The 16,657-nt window shown below is 43.6% G+C and overlaps 1 protein-coding gene and 1 pseudogene across 1 annotated transcript; one reads left to right on the top strand and one right to left on the bottom strand.

Moving 5' to 3' along the window:
- LOC103639395 (uncharacterized) lies at window positions 1–1,614 on the bottom strand. Its single transcript, XM_020544047.2, has 5 exons — window positions 937–1,614; window positions 762–846; window positions 554–678; window positions 392–463; window positions 1–292 (listed from the first exon to the last, which is right to left on the bottom strand). Exons 1-5 carry the CDS (start codon window positions 1,184–1,186, stop codon window positions 216–218), a joined length of 609 nt encoding a protein of 202 aa, XP_020399636.1. The 5' UTR covers window positions 1,187–1,614; the 3' UTR covers window positions 1–215.
- A 1,572-nt stretch (window positions 1,615–3,186) lies between these two features.
- LOC111590208 (uncharacterized) lies at window positions 3,187–3,257 on the top strand (annotated as a pseudogene).
- Window positions 3,258–16,657: the final 13,400 nt, after the last annotated feature.

Here is a 16,657-nt window from a genome sequence, read left to right as displayed (position 1 = left end):
CGCACAAAATATTTATTAATCATGGGAACAAAAAAATCCAGAAAATTCTTATTAAACCCATGTCATAGGTATTACAAACAAAATTCATAGACATACAAGTTTGCCTCATGTTGCTTTTGGTTGATCAATAACAGTACGACACGTATTCTATCATTATAGAATCACAGGAGGCCTAAACATAGACCCAATTATTGCTCTTTGTGAATTTGTAGAATCTATCTACGCCTTTGTTCTTCAAGAAATGTAACAGCAAATTGACGGTTGTTCAGCGCCACCAAAGCTTTTTGAATTGCTGCAATGAATGCCACAATTAGTCACATCTACACGTAGTTCATGATATAATGATAACAGTCACGATTTAAATGTAACTAATTTTTTAGAATATACTTACGTCCAAAATGATGGGTGTTGTGATGGAACGGATTGAAGTGTATTGCGGTATGATCCGAAGACTCGAGGCACTCTAGAATTACACATTTAAATCTCCGTTACGAATCATTATAAAGCAAAACTTAGTGACAGAAGTTTTTGAAAGGCGTAAGATATGGTGTACCTTGTCTTCTGAACCGTCTAAACATAGTCCCAATTATTATGCCATAATCCTCCTTAGCCAACGCCCAGCGGAGTGCATTTTTGTTTAGTAGGTCACCCCAAACTTTAATGATATGTAAATACCCTCTACGACATTGATTTTGTTAAGAATAGGTTAGTAATATTTAGATTTGAATATATATATATAATATACAATTAACGGAATATACCTAGCATCCATTATAACAATCTTTCTGAAAGGGCCCCACATTGTGCGATGAATTGTATCCAAGTGGACTACAATAGCCATAATATCTACAAAAATAACAATTTATAAATGGATTAATACTGAAAACTTTATGTTAACGATATTTTAATAATATTAAGAGGTCGATACATTCTTACCGACTAAAGTCCTGTTTGGCAACTCGGCAATATCAGCAAGGTTCAAGAGTATTTGTTTTGGGAATGGCGCCATTTGAATTGGAACAGTGTATGGCTCCACGATAGTTTGTTGGTCAAGACACAATTCCATGGGACCATTTAGATGACGAAAATTAAATTCACCCGGATGAAGACTGAACTTTACATTATGCATCTTGTAAACATGCTTTTCATGGAGCAAATTGTCGAAATGTTTGACTGTCTCATACATATATGTTATGGCTTCGATCTTGGCTCCCTAATAGTATTTCAGTAGGAGAAGATGCGATGGTATGAAGATCGTGTAAATTTGAAAATGAAACTTAAAGAATTGTTGGCTTACATTGATGTCTGATAAAACGAAATGTTGTCTATCACGGAAACGTGGTTCCTTCGGGAATTTAACTTCTACCCGAGTGACAATACTGTATTTCCGCGGTAGCCCATAAAAATCTTCTTCACGGTAGTCGTCAAACAACCTGAAGCTATATTAAACATACGACTAAATAATGGTCATAACTTTGATGTAAATATATTTATATAATAACTTACATAGGCATCCGTTTTAGGCGGTCCGCTGCGGCTCTTTCGCGGTTCAATACGACCGGTTCCATCAAAACCTTGTTGCATTAAAATTTAAAAAATTAAATAGAACACATGTCATACTTTCGCGGTTCAATATTCTATTGTTGTTACTGGTTGCACTATGGTTTATGCTTCTCTATATTTTTATGTTAAAAAAAAGTATAACTAATATGACACTTGTTCTTTGGGACTTGATATTTTGTTGAATGATGCGTGCTTCACCGTAGCAGTTCTTGTTCATATATGGCCGTGGCGGTTGGCGTGCCGCCCTCTTCATCATCGGGACAGTGTAAATATAAGAAGGACGATACATCAGCACCTAAAGGAGGTCCATTGCTCTCAAGTTATACCCCACTTGGAATCTTGTTAATACATTAGTTTACAGAGAAGAAATGGTTCGATCAATGTGTGCTTACAGTTAAATGCAGTTTAGTCAATTACTTTCCCTTTCCATTTTAAGGATGTAGTATTGCTGTGAGGGGTTGTTTTGTCCCTCTGACTAAAATTTAGCATGTGTCACATCACATAAGCGCATAGACTAAATGCAATGCGTTCCAGCGAGGATCATGTTTATACTATTACATTTCCGAAAGGCACCATATGTTTGAAATAAACTTCTGTTTCTGATAGTCCAGCTTCAATTACTTTCACTGCGGCCAAATAAAACTTTAGTCTTATCTGCTCATGTAGTTTTGTAGCAAAGACGTAAATTTTGATTAGCTGGTGTAGATATTTTTGTGAACCATCATTGATTTAGCATCATCAGTCACGTCGTGTAGGTCATAGTTTGATCAGTACGTAGATTAGGACGTGCATTGGAGAGGCAAACTGCATCTGTCACAAAGATGCAGGTTCTTTACCTTTACGACTTTACAATTCATTATGTTCTATAGCATGTGTCACATCACATAAGCGCATAGACTAAATGCAATGCGTTCCAGCGAGGATCATGTTTATACTATTACATTTCCGAAAGGCACCATATGTTTGAAATAAACTTCTGTTACTGATAGTACAGCTTCAATTACTTTCACTGATCAGGTTCGATGAATGTATATTGTTAATACACCTGCTACATCTATGCTTATCAATTGTCACAAGGCACATGTATTTTATTTAGTATCTGTTGTTCTTGAATTTGGCAAGAGACAGACATAGAGAATCTAGGTGAGAAGAGTATCTCTGTTGTAGGAGTTTCTGTGAAAATTTATTTAGTCCTTGCAGCATTTTCATATCTTCATCTTAGATCTTAAGAGCAGTTCTCTGAACAAACTGTTGCTTCATCTTAGATCCTTGCAGCATTTTAAGGATATATAACTAAATTTCTTTGGTCCTTGGTTATTAAGCATCATGTTACTGAAATTTCTTTGGTCCTTGGTTATTAAGCATTTTAAGGATGTAACTAAATTTCTCTGTTGTAGGAGTTTCTGATTTCCTTCATATATTTCCTTGGTTATAACTAAATTTCTTTGGTCCTTGCAGCATTTTCATCTCCTCATCTTAGATCCGAGTATGTTATATGTAGCCTTATTGAGAATCTGAAATTTATTCTGTTGAGATTCAGTCCACAAGAACTTGGTTATAACTAAGTACTGGATACACCGTTTATGTTCTGTTATCTTGAGACAATATCCTTGGCTTTGAGCTTCGTAAATGATGATCTTACTCGGATTGCCCCTTCAGGACATCTAAATGGATGATGCAACGCTCAGGCTTCGCATAGAATTTAACTTCTCTCTTGATGCACAGTTAAATGCAGTTTAGTCAATTACTTTCCCTTTCCATTTTAAGGATATAGAATTGCTGTGAGGGGTTGTTTTGTCCCCCTGACTAAAATTTAGCATGTGTCACATCACATAAGCGCATAGACTAAATGCAATGCGTTCCAGCGAGGATCATGTTTATACTGTTACATTTCCGAAAGACACCATATGTTTGAAATAAACTTCTGTTACTGATAGTACAGCTTCAATTACTTTCACTGCGGCCAAATAAAACTTTAGTCTTATCTGCTCATGTAGTTTTGTTGTTAAAACTGTAGCATAAATAGTGCGCCTGGGAATGGTGTCGTGCCCACTTCTTGGTGGCCTCCTTGGTAAGATTTGTGACAAGCAAAGGATACCATATGAGTATGGGAAAGGACGATTGGAGGAGCGCTTTCAGCTGTTGGAGGAGATCAGAAAGGTGTAGCCAACTCAAGTTTGTAATGCTGCCGGAGTAACTGGGAGACCAAATGATGATTTTTGTGAGACCCATAAACTGGACACGTATTGGTCCTTATCTTAAAATTAGCATCAACCGATATGTACCGGAAGAATGCATATAAACTTTATTATACCCCAATAAAAGACCCCAATACACACAAGCAATGAAACTGAGCGATAAATTCAGTAACATATCAAGCAACTAAATTATGCTAGTGAGAACTAATAATTGAAATGTTATAACTGAATAGAAAAAAGAATCACATGCAAAATGTAAACTCACGAGACTACTGTGATGCTCCTTCTCTCCACTGCTTGGTCACCGGTGTGTTGTCAGTTTCCTCCTGAAGCCGGAGATGAAAATAAATGCATAAGAATTAAGAAAGAATTGGTATAACAGAAAAAGTTTATTCTCAAATGTTATAAGTGAATACAAAAAAGAATTAAAAATGTAAACTCACCAGACTACTATGATGCTTTACCTCTCCACTTAATAGTCAGGGGTGTGCTGTCAGTTGTCGTCCTGAAGCCCGATATGAACCAAAATGTATAAGAATTTAAAAGAGGTCATGCTATAAATCAGAAGTATAAAAAGCCTAATTGAAGACCACCATACATAATGATAGATTCAACTATTGATTCAGATCCAGCGAGGGAATAGAACAATTTGAAAATGTGAAAAATAAGGAAAATTCTACGATGTACTATAATATGTTGCATCATCTGTTTTTTAATTAAAATCAAATTTCTGTGCAGCTGAGATATCTTGATCTTGATCAAGCAAAAGACGCATATATCTACCTCACCTTACATGCAAATCGGCACATTGGTGGCAGTTGTGCTATTAACACACAATGACCAGAAGACTATTCAAGTGACCAGAAGACTATTAACAAACAATAACCAGAAGACTATTAACACACAATAATAGTACACAATGACCAGAAGACTATTAACACACAAACATGGACAATCAGGCATTTATATAGAGGTCAACTATTGAATTCCCTCGTTTAAACCTCAACAGTTGCTAAGCAAATCAAGTAATACAAAACTCAAAGATGTGAGCTGGAACCGTAACCTTACACTAATGATAATAAAACAAAAGTCACAAGTATAGTACAACCTAGCAAGCAATGAAACTGAGCGATAAATTCAGTAACATATCAAGCAATGAAATGTTATAACTGAATAGAAAAAAGATGAGGATGCAAAATGTAAACTCACGAGAATACTGTGATGCTCCTCCTCTCTACTGCTTGGTCACCGGTGTGTTGTCAGTTTCCTCCTGAAGCCGGAGATGAAAAAATGTATAAGAATTAAGAAAGAATTGATATAACAGAAATAGCATTAAGAATCACATGCAAAATGTAAACTCACCAGAGTACTGTGATGCTTTACCTCTCCACTGCTTAGTCTGGGGTGGGCTGTCAGTTCTTGTCCTGAAGCCCGATCTGAACCAAAATGTACAAGAATTAAAAATGTATAAGAATTAAGACTGATCAATACTCAAAGAGGTCATGCTATAAACTTCTTTATTTCTCATATGTGGAAAATAAGGAAAATTCTACGATGTACTATAAACTTCTCTATTTCTCATATGTTGCATCATCTGTTTTTTAATTAAAATCAAATTTCCGTGCAGCTGAGATGTCTTGATCTTGATCAAACAAAAGGCTCTATATCTACCTCACCTTACATGCAAATCGGCACAAATACAAAGCACATTTTCTTTGCGACGGCACACAAATTAATTCAGATACAGAAACTGCACCTTGAACTCATAACAATTCAGATCCAGCGAGGGAATAGAACAATTTGAAAATGTGGAAAATAAGGAAAATTCTACGATGTACTATAAACTTCTCTATTTCTCATATGTTGCATCATCTGTTTTTTAATTAAAATCAAATTTCCGTGCAGCTGAGATGTCTTGATCTTGATCAAACAAAAGACTCTATATCTACCTCACCTTACATGCAAATCGGCACAAATACAAAGCACATTTTCTTTGCGACGCCACACAAATTAATTCAGATACAGAAACTGCACCTTGAACTCATAACAATTCAGATCCAGCGAGGGAATAGAACAATTTGAAAATGTGGAAAATAAGGAAAATTCTACGATGTACTATAAACTTCTCTATTTCTCATATGTTGCATCATCTGTTTTTTAATTAAAATCAAATTTCCGTGCAGCTGAGATGTCTTGATCTTGATCAAACAAAAGACTCTATATCTACCTCACCTTACATGCAAATCGGCACAAATACAAAGCACATTTTCTTTGCGACGCCACACAAATTAATTCAGATACAGAAACTGCACCTTGAACTCATAACAAAAATACATGAAAACTTCCACAATCATTAACCAACATTGTGTTCACAGTACATGAACTTGTGACGCACCTCCGTGTCTTCTCTGCACCGCCTTTGTCTTCTATGCACCGCCGTGTCTTCTCTGCACAGTCGTGTCTTTTCTAGGGACGGCGGTGGCGAGGGCGAGGTGTGTGGAGGCAGACGCCTCCACCTTTGCTCGGATGTGGCGGCAACGTCTGAGCTGTTGATTGGGCGGCGAGCGAGGGGCAGGATCTGATAGCGAAAGTATTCTGGGCGAGCGAGTGCTGTCGGTTGACTGTTGAAAACAACCAGCGACCTCGCCATGGATGGAAGGGGATCGCGGGGGCAACCGATTGAAGCCATGGATGCGGTAGCGGTGATTGCTCGATTGAATGCGCGAGCGGTGATATCGGGGTATGGAAGGGGATCGCGATTGATGGGAGGGGACCGCGCTGGATGGAAGGGGATCGCGCTGTAAACATTGCGGCCTGCACCGCGGAAGATGGAAACCCTCGCCCAGAATACTGCGCGAGCGGTGATTGGCGAGCGGCTCAGCGCGGAGGGAGTGATGCGCGGCGGGCGGCTGGAATGGCGGCGGGCGGCGTGAATGGCGGCTGCGGGACTGATGCGCGGCGGGCAGCGGAAATGGCGTTGGTGGCTTCGCGGAGCGTTCGGCCGCGGGCGTGGGGGAGCGGCAGAACGTGCACCGCGGGATGTGCACGCCTACACTGCTCACATAATAGTAGTAGAGATGTATTGTGTCTAAGTGCTGGAAACAGGGAAGATTGAATTGGAAATGAGATGGCTTTGTTCAGCCAAAGTCTGCTCGGTCTGGGTGCACCGGACTGTCCGGTGGTGCACCGGACAGTGTCTGGTGCGCCAGGCTGGCTCTGGCGAACAGGCTGCTCTCGGGACTTCGACGGCGGTGTACGGCTAAAATTCACCGGTCGGTCCGGTGGCGCACCGGACTGTCCGGTGAGCCGTTCACAGGTGAACTCGTCGCTCTCGGGAAACCATCAACGGCGTACGGCTAAAATTTACCGGTCTGTCCGGTGGTGCACCGGACTGTCCGATGAGTCAACGGTCAGCCGGGGCAACGGTCGGCCGAGGATTCCGCGTGTGACGCGTGGCCGAGCCAACGGTCACATTGGTGCACCGGACTGTCCGGTGTGCACCGGACAGTGTCCGGTGTGCACCGGACAGTGTCCGGTGCGCCAACGGCTCTCAGACTCCAACTGTCGGCTTCGCCAAATAAGGAAGGAGATCTGCACCGGTCAGTGTCCGGTGGTGCACCGGACTGTCCGGTGCACCAGTCGACATAAGGCAAGATCTGCCTTCCAGGATTGCTCTCAACGGCTCCTAGCTGCCTTGGGGCTATAAAGGGGACCCCTAGGCGCATGGAGGAGCACACCAAGCATTCCTACAACATTCCTAAGCACCAAGACCTCGATTCTGCGCATTTGTTTCTTTGTGATAGTGAAAGGGAAATGTGCCCTTGGGCCATTTCTAAGTATTTTGGTGATTGAGTGCCAACACAAGTGCTTAAATGTGAATCTATGCCCATGAATGAACAAAGTGCAAATCAAGAGCAAAGGTATGTTTCTAAGTCTTAGTACATTGGTTTTGTGTACTAATATACTTGTCTAAGTATCAGAAACAGGAAGAAGAGGAAAAGAGAAGAGTTGGCTGTGTACAGCCAAGAGGCTGTTTCGGTCTGGGGCACCGGACTGTCCGGTGCGCCAGGTTGCCTCGAGCGAAGTGGCCGCTCTCGGAAATTTGCCGACGGCGTACGGCTAAAATTCACCGGACTGTCCGGTGTGCACCGGACTGTCCGGTGAGCCAACGGTCGGCCGGGCCAACGGTCGGCCGCGCGATCTGCGCGGGACACGTGGCCGAGCCAACGGTCGGAAGGGGACACCGGACTGTCCGGTGTGCACCGGACATGTCCGGTGCGCCAACGGCTCCCGCATCTGCAACGGTCGGCTTCGCCATTTAATGAAGGGAATCGGGCACCGGACTGTCCGGTGCGCCCGACGACAGAAGGCAAGGATGGCCTTCTGGATTTGTTCTCAACGGCTCCTAGCTGCCTTGGGGCTATAAAAGGGACCCCTAGGCGCATGGAGGAGTACACCAAGCATTCCTACAACATTCCTAAGCACCAAGACATCGATTCCACGCATTTGGTTCATTGTGATAGCATCTAGAGCTCTTGTTGAGTTGTGAACTCATTGAGTTGTGTTGCGAGCTCTTGTTGCGACTTGTGTGCGTGCTGTTGCTCTGATTTTGAGTCGTGTGCGTTGCTAGTTTCTTCCTTACTCCGTATTTCTTTGTGAATCTTAAGTGTAAGGGCGAGAGGCTCCAAGTTGTGGAGATTCCTCGCAAACGGGATATTGAAAGGCAAAAGCAAAACACCGTGGTATTCAAGTTGGTCTTTGGACCACTTGAGAGGGGTTGATTGCAACCCTCGTCCGTTGGGACGCCACAACGTGGAGTAGGCAAGCGTTGGTCTTGGCCGAACCACGAGATAAACCACTGTGTCATCTCTGTGTTTGATCTCTTGTGGTATTGTGTTTTGTTGTGACTCCTCTCTAGCCACTTGGCAATTATTGTGCTAACACTTAACAAGTTTTTGTGGCTATAAGTCTAAGTTTTCACAGGATCACCTATTCACCCCCCCTCTAGGTGCTCTCAATTGGTATCGGAGCCGTTCTCTTCAAGAAAGGGACTAATCGCCCGAAGAGATGGATCCTAAGGGCAAGGGGATGGTGATCAACGACAAGGAGAAGGAGACCTTCGTCAACGAGCCAAGGGATGACAAGTCCAACGACTCGGGCTCGGGCCACAGACGTAAAGATGGGAAGAAGAAGAAGACAAGACGCATCAAGGAGATCGTCTACTACGACAGCGATGAGTCTACTTCCTCCCAAAAGGACGACGACCACAACGAATACGAGAGAAAGAAACCGGTCAATTCGAACTTTTCTTTTGATTACTCTCGTATTCCTCAAAGTACTAATGCTCATTTATTGTCTATTCCACTTGGTAAACCTCCTCATTTTGATGGAGAGGACTACGGATTTTGGAGTCACAAAATGCGTAGTCACTTGTTCTCTCTCCATCCTAGCATATGGGAGATTGTAGAAAGTGGAATGCACTTTGATAGTACGGATAGTCCCATGTTTATTAATGAACAGATTCATAAAAATGCACAAGCTACTACTGTATTGCTAGCCTCTTTGTGCAGGGACGAGTACCATAAGGTGAGCGGCTTGGACAATGCCAAGCAGATCTGGGACACCCTCAAGATCTCTCATGAGGGGAATGATGTCACCTTGCTCACCAAGATGGAGTTGGTGGAGGGCGAGCTTGGACGGTTCGCAATGATAAGGGGCGAGGAGCCAACTCAAACATACAACCGGCTCAAGACCCTTATCAACAAAATAAGGAGCTACGAAAACACGCGATGGACGGATCACGACGTTGTCCGCCTAATGCTAAGGTCCTTTACCGTTCTTGATCCTCATTTGGTGAACAATATTCGTGAAAATCCTAGGTACACCAAGATGTCGCCCGAAGAAGTTCTGGGGAAGTTCGTAAGCGGGCGAATGATGATCAAGGAGGCAAGATATGTGGACGACGCGTTGAACGGTCCTATTCATGAGCCTCAACCCATTGCTCTCAAGGCAACGAGGAGCAAGGAGGCGCTACCGAGCAGGGTGGCGCAAGTTGAGGCGGTCGGGCTAAATAATGAGGAGATGGCCCTCATCATTAAGCGCTTCAAGACGGCGCTTAAAAGTCGCAAGGGACAGCCAAGCAAGACCAAGACAAAGGAGAAGCGCTCGTGCTTCAAATGTGGTAAGATTGGTCATTTCATTGCTAACTGTCCCGATAATGAAAGTGACCAGGAAAAGGGGAACAAAAGGGAGAAGAAGAAGCATTACAAGAAGGCCAAGGGCGAGGCACATATCGGAAAGGAATGGGATTCGGATTGCTCCTCCTCCGACTCCGACAATGAAGGACTCGCCGCCACCGCCTTCAACAAGTCATCCCTCTTCCCCAACGAGCGTCACACATGCCTTATGGCAAGGGAGAAGAAGGTATGCAATCAAAACAATGTCACTTATGATTCTTCTAGTGATGATGAGTCCAGTGATGAAGAAATAGATTACTCTAGTTTGTTCAAGGGATTGGATAGAACTAAAATAGAAAAGATTAATGAATTGATTGATGCCTTGAATGAAAAGGATAGACTCTTAGAAAAACAAGAGGATCTTTTATATGAAGAGCATGATAAATTTGTTAGTGCACAAAATTCTCTTGCTCTAGAAATTAAAAGAAATGAGATGCTTTCTAGTGAATTATCCACTTGTCATGAATCCATCTCTAAATTAAAAAGTGTTAATGCTGATTTGAATGCTAAGTTAGAAGTAGCAAGTAAATCAACATCTTGTGTAGAAATTGTTGAAACTTGTAATAGGTGTAAAGATTTTGACATTGATGCTTGTAGTGAACACCTAGTCTCAATTTCCAAACTTAATGATGAATTGGCTAGTCTTAATGCTCAACTTAAGACTAGCAAGAGTAATTTTGATAAGCTAAAATTTGCAAGGGATGCCTACACAATTGGTAGACACCCCTCAATTAAGGATGGACTTGGCTACAAGAGGGAAGCCAAGGACTTGACAAGCCATAAGGCTCCTATCTCCGCCAAGGAGAAAGGGAAGGCTCCTATGGCTAGTAGTGCTAAAAAGAACCATGCTTTTATGTACCATGATAGGAGACATACTAGAAATGCAAATAGAAGTTATAATGTTTTTGATTCATATGTTTATGACTCTCATGACATGTTTGCTTCTAGTTCTTTCTATGTGCATGATAGGAATATTGGTAGGAGAAATGTTGTTCATAATATGCCTAGGAGAAATGTTGTTAATGTTCCTAGGAAAGTTAATGAACCTTCTAAAATATATCATGCTTTGAATGCTTCCTTTGCAATTTGTAGAAAGGATAGAAAGGTGATTGCTAGGAAGTTAGGGGCAAAATGCAAGGGTGATAAAACTTGCATTTGGATCCCTAAGAAAATTGTGACTAACCTTGTAGGACCCAACAAGAGTTGGGTACCTAAGTCCCAAGCCTAAATTTGCCTTGCAGGTTTATGCATCCGGGGGTTCAAGCTGGATTATCGACAGCGGATGCACAAACCATATGACGGGGGAGAAGAAGATGTTCACCTCCTACGTCAAGAATAAGGGTTCCCAAGATTCAATTATATTCGGTGATGGGAATCAAGGCAAGGTAAAAGGGCTAGGTAAAATTGCAATCTCCAATGAGCATTCTATCTCTAATGTGTTTTTAGTGGAGAGTCTTGGATATAATTTGCTATCTGTTAGTCAATTATGTCATATGGGATATAACTGTCTATTTACAAATGTAGATGTGTTTGTCTTTAGAAGAAGTGATGGTTCACTAGCTTTTAAGGGTGTATTAGACGGCAAGCTCTACTTAGTTGATTTTGCAAAAGAAGAGGCCGGTCTAGATGCATGCTTAATTGCTAAGACTAGCATGGGCTGGCTGTGGCATCGCCGCTTAGCACATGTGGGGATGAAGAACCTTCACAAGCTTCTAAAGGGAGAACACGTGATAGGTTTGACTAACGTACAATTCGAAAAAGATAGACCTTGTGCAGCTTGTCAAGCAGGTAAACAGGTGGGAGGAGCGCATCACAGCAAGAATGTGATGACCACTTCAAGACCCCTGGAGCTGCTGCATATGGACCTCTTCGGACCCGTCGCCTATCTGAGCATAGGGGGGAGTAAGTATGGTCTAGTTATTGTTGATGACTTTTCCCGCTTCACTTGGGTGTTCTTTTTGCAGGATAAGTCTGAAACCCAAGGGACCCTCAAGCGCTTCCTAAGGAGAGCTCAAAATGAGTTTGAGCTCAAGGTGAAGAAGATAAGGAGCGACAACGGGTCCGAGTTCAAGAATCTTCAAGTGGAGGAGTTCCTTGAGGAGGAAGGGATCAAGCACGAGTTCTCCGCTCCCTACACACCACAGCAAAAATGGTGTGGTAGAGAGGAAGAACAGGACGCTAATCGATATGGCGAGGACGATGCTTGGAGAATTCAAGACCCCCGAGTGTTTCTGGTCGGAAGCCGTGAACACGGCTTGCCACGCCATCAACAGGGTCTACCTTCATCGCCTCCTCAAGAAGACTTCGTATGAGCTACTAACCGGTAACAAACCCAATGTATCTTACTTTCGTGTATTTGGAAGCAAATGCTACATTCTAGTGAAGAAAGGTAGAAATTCTAAATTTGCTCCCAAAGTTGTAGAAGGGTTTTTGTTAGGTTATGACTCAAATACAAAGGCGTATAGAGTCTTCAACAAATCATCGGGTTTGGTTGAAGTCTCTAGCGACGTTGTATTTGATGAGACTAATGGCTCTCCAAGAGAGCAAGTTGTTGATTGTGATGATGTAGATGAAGAAGATGTTCCGACGGCCGCTATACGAACCATGGCGATTGGAGAAGTGCGGCCACAGGAACAAGATGAACGTGATCAACCTTCTTCCTCAACAACGGTGCATCCCCCATCTCAAGACGATGAACAGGTTCATCAAAAGGAGGCGTATGATCAAGGGGGAGCACAAGATGATCACGTAATGGAGGAAGAAGCGCAACCGGCACCTCCAACCCAAGTTCGAGCGGTGATTCAAAGGGATCATCCCGTCGACCAAATTTTGGGTGACATTAGCAAGGGAGTAACTACTCGATCTCGATTAGTTAATTTTTGTGAGCATTACTCCTTTGTCTCTTCTATTGAGCCTTTCAGGGTAGAGGAGGCCTTGCTAGATCCGGATTGGGTATTGGCCATGCAGGAGGAACTCAACAACTTCAAGCGCAATGAAGTTTGGACACTGGTGCCTCGTCCCAAGCAAAATGTTGTGGGAACCAAGTGGGTGTTCCGCAACAAACAGGACGAGCACGGGGTGGTGACGAGGAACAAGGCTCGACTTGTGGCAAAAGGTTATGCCCAAGTCGCAGGTTTGGACTTTGAGGAGACGTTTGCTCCTGTGGCTAGGCTAGAATCAATTCGTATCTTGCTAGCATATGCTGCTCACCATTCTTTCAGGTTGTTCCAAATGGATGTGAAGAGCGCTTTCCTCAACGGGCCAATCAAGGAGGAGGTGTACGTGGAGCAACCCCCTGGCTTCGAGGATGAACGGTACCCCGACCACGTGTGTAAGCTCTCTAAGGCGCTCTATGGACTTAAGCAAGCCCCAAGAGCATGGTATGAATGCCTTAGAGACTTTCTACTTGCTAATGCTTTCAAGGTTGGGAAAGCCGATCCAACTCTGTTCACTAAGACATGTGATGGTGATTTGTTTGTGTGCCAAATTTATGTCGATGACATAATATTTGGTTCTACTAACCAAAAGTCTTGTGAAGAGTTTAGCAGGGTAATGACTCAGAAATTTGAGATGTCGATGATGGGCGAGTTGAACTACTTCCTTGGGTTCCAAGTGAAGCAACTTAAGGACGGCACCTTCATCTCCCAAACGAAGTACACGCAAGATCTGCTAAAGCGGTTTGGGATGAAGGACGCCAAGCTCGCAAAGACTCCGTTGGGAATCGACGGACACACCGACCTCAACAAAGGAGGTAAGTCCGTTGATCAAAAAGCATACCGGTCAATGATAGGGTCTTTACTTTATTTATGTGCTAGTAGACCGGATATCATGCTTAGTGTATGCATGTGTGCTAGATTTCAATCCGATCCTAAGGAGTGTCACTTAGTGGCGGTGAAGCGAATTCTTAGATATTTGGTTGCTACGCCTTGCTTCGGGCTCTGGTATCCAAAGGGGTCTACCTTTGACTTGGTTGGATACTCAGACTCCGACTATGATGGATGTAAGGTCGATAGGAAGAGTACATCGGGGACGTGCCAATTCTTAGGAAGGTCTCTGGTGTCATGGAACTCTAAGAAACAAACTTCCGTTGCCCTATCCACCGCTGAGGCCGAGTATGTTGCCGCAGGACAGTGTTGCGTGCAACTACTTTGGATGAGGCAAACCCTCAGGGACTTTGGCTACAATCTGAGCAAAGTCCCACTCCTATGTGATAATGAGAGTGCTATCCGCATGGCGGAAAATCCTGTTGAGCACAGCCGCACAAAGCACATAGACATCCGGCATCACTTTTTGAGAGACCACCAGCAAAAGGGAGATATCGAAGTGTTTCATGTTAGCACCGAGAACCAGCTAGCCGATATCTTTACCAAGCCTCTAGATGAGAAGACCTTTTGCAGGTTGCGTAGTGAGCTAAATGTCTTAGATTCGCGGAACTTGGATTGAATTGTAGCATACATGTATTTATGCTTTTGATCATGTTCCTTTTTGCATTTTGTTGCTTATTATGGTGCTCAAGTTGTACAAACACTCCCTGGACCTCACAAGTCCGTTGCAAAGTGATGCACATGTTTAGGGGGAGATGTGTTACAACTTGACCCTTTGAGACTAACCATGTGCTTGAGTTGATGATTTAGTCTCGAAGGAGGATTGAAAGGGAAAAGGTGGACTTGGACCATGAAAGACTTCCACTGCACTCCGATGAGAGGGTAACTTATTCCAAGTTCATCTCATGAACTCTCATTGTCTATTTACTCCTAATTGAAGATTTTGGTGAGGCAATGGGGTTAAAGGGCCAAGATTGATCCCGTTTTGGTGCTTGATGCCAAAGGGGGAGAAAATAAAGGCCAAAGCAATAAATGGATCAGCTACCACTTGAGAAATTTTGAAAATAGTAAAATAGAGCTTTTTGTTTTGTCAAAACTCCTGCATTGTCTCTTTTGTCAAAAGTTGGCCTCTTGTGGGGAGAAGTGTTGATTATGGGAAATAGGGGGAGTTTTTGAAATCTTTGATCAATCTCTTTTGGAATGACTCTATTTATGCTTCAACATGTGTGTTTGACTTAGAGATAGAGATTTGAGTTTGATTTGCAAAAACAAACCAAGTGATGGCAAAGGATGATCCATATATGCCAAAATTGAATCAAAATAAATTTGAGTTTTATTTGAAGTGATATTGCACTTGTTCTAGTCGCTTTATGTTGTGTTGGCATAAATCACCAAAAAGGGGGAGATTGAAAGGGAAATGTGCCCTTGGGCCATTTCTAAGTATTTTGGTGATTGAGTGCCAACACAAGTGCTTAAATGTGAATCTATGCCCATGAATGAACAAAGTGCAAATCAAGAGCAAAGGTATGTTTCTAAGTCTTAGTACATTGGTTTTGTGTACTAATATACTTGTCTAAGTATCAGAAACAGGAAGAAGAGGAAAAGAGAAGAGTTGGCTGTGTACAGCCAAGAGGCTGTTTCGGTCTGGGGCACCGGACTGTCCGGTGGTGCACCGGACAGTGTCCGGTGGTACACCGGACAGTGTCCGGTGCGCCAGGTTGCCTCGAGCGAAGTGGCCGCTCTCGGGAATTTGCCGACGGCGTACGGCTAAAATTCACCGGACTGTCCGGTGTGCACCAGACTGTCCGGTGAGCCAACGGTCGGCCGGGCCAACGGTCGGCCGCGCGATCTGCGCGGGACACGTGGCCGAGCCAACGGTCGGAAGGGGACACCGGACTGTCCGGTGTGCACCGGACATGTCCGGTGTGCACCGGACATGTCCGGTGCGCCAACGGCTCCCGCATCTGCAACGGTCGGCTTCGCCATTTAAGGAAGGGAATCGGGCATCGGACAGTGTCCGGTGTGCACCGGACTGTCCGGTGCGCCCGACGACAGAAGGCAAGGATGGCCTTCTGGATTTGTTCTCAACGGCTCCTAACTTCCTTGGGGCTATAAAAGGGACCCCTAGGCGCATGGAGGAGTACACCAAGCATTCCTACAACATTCCTAAGCACCAAGACATCGATTCCACGCATTTGGTTCATTGTGATAGCATCTAGAGCTCTTGTTGAGTTGTGAACTCATTGAGTTGTGTTGCGAGCTCTTGTTGCGACTTGTGTGCGTGCTGTTGCTCTGATTTTGAGTCTTGTGTGCGTTGCTAGTTTCTTCCTTACTCCGTATTTCTTTGTGAATCTTAAGTGTAAGGGCGAGAGGCTCCAAGTTGTGGAGATTCCTCGCAAACGGGATATTGAAAGGCAAAAGCAAAACACCGTGGTATTCAAGTTGGTCTTTGGACCACTTGAGAGGGGTTGATTGCAACCCTCGTCCGTTGGGACGCCACAACGTGGAGTAGGCAAGCGTTGGTCTTGGCCGAACCACGGGATAAACCACTGTGTCATCTCTGTGTTTGATCTCTTGTGGTATTGTGTTTTGTTGTGACTCCTCTCTAGCCACTTGGCAATTATTGTGCTAACACTTAACAAGTTTTTGTGGCTATAAGTCTAAGTTTTCACAGGATCACCTATTCACCCCCCCTCTAGGTGCTCTCAGATAGCATATAGAGCTCTAGTGGAGTTGTGAACTCATTGGGTTGTGTTGCGAGCTCTTGTTGCGACTTGTGTGCGTGTTGACACTCTGATTCTTGTGTCTTGTATGCATTGCTAATTCTCCCTTGCTC

Source organism: Zea mays, chromosome 9, assembly GCF_902167145.1.
Source record: "Zea mays cultivar B73 chromosome 9, Zm-B73-REFERENCE-NAM-5.0, whole genome shotgun sequence".
Classification (NCBI taxonomy): Eukaryota; Viridiplantae; Streptophyta; class Magnoliopsida; order Poales; family Poaceae; genus Zea; species Zea mays.
This window is presented reverse-complemented; position numbering and strand designations above follow the sequence as displayed.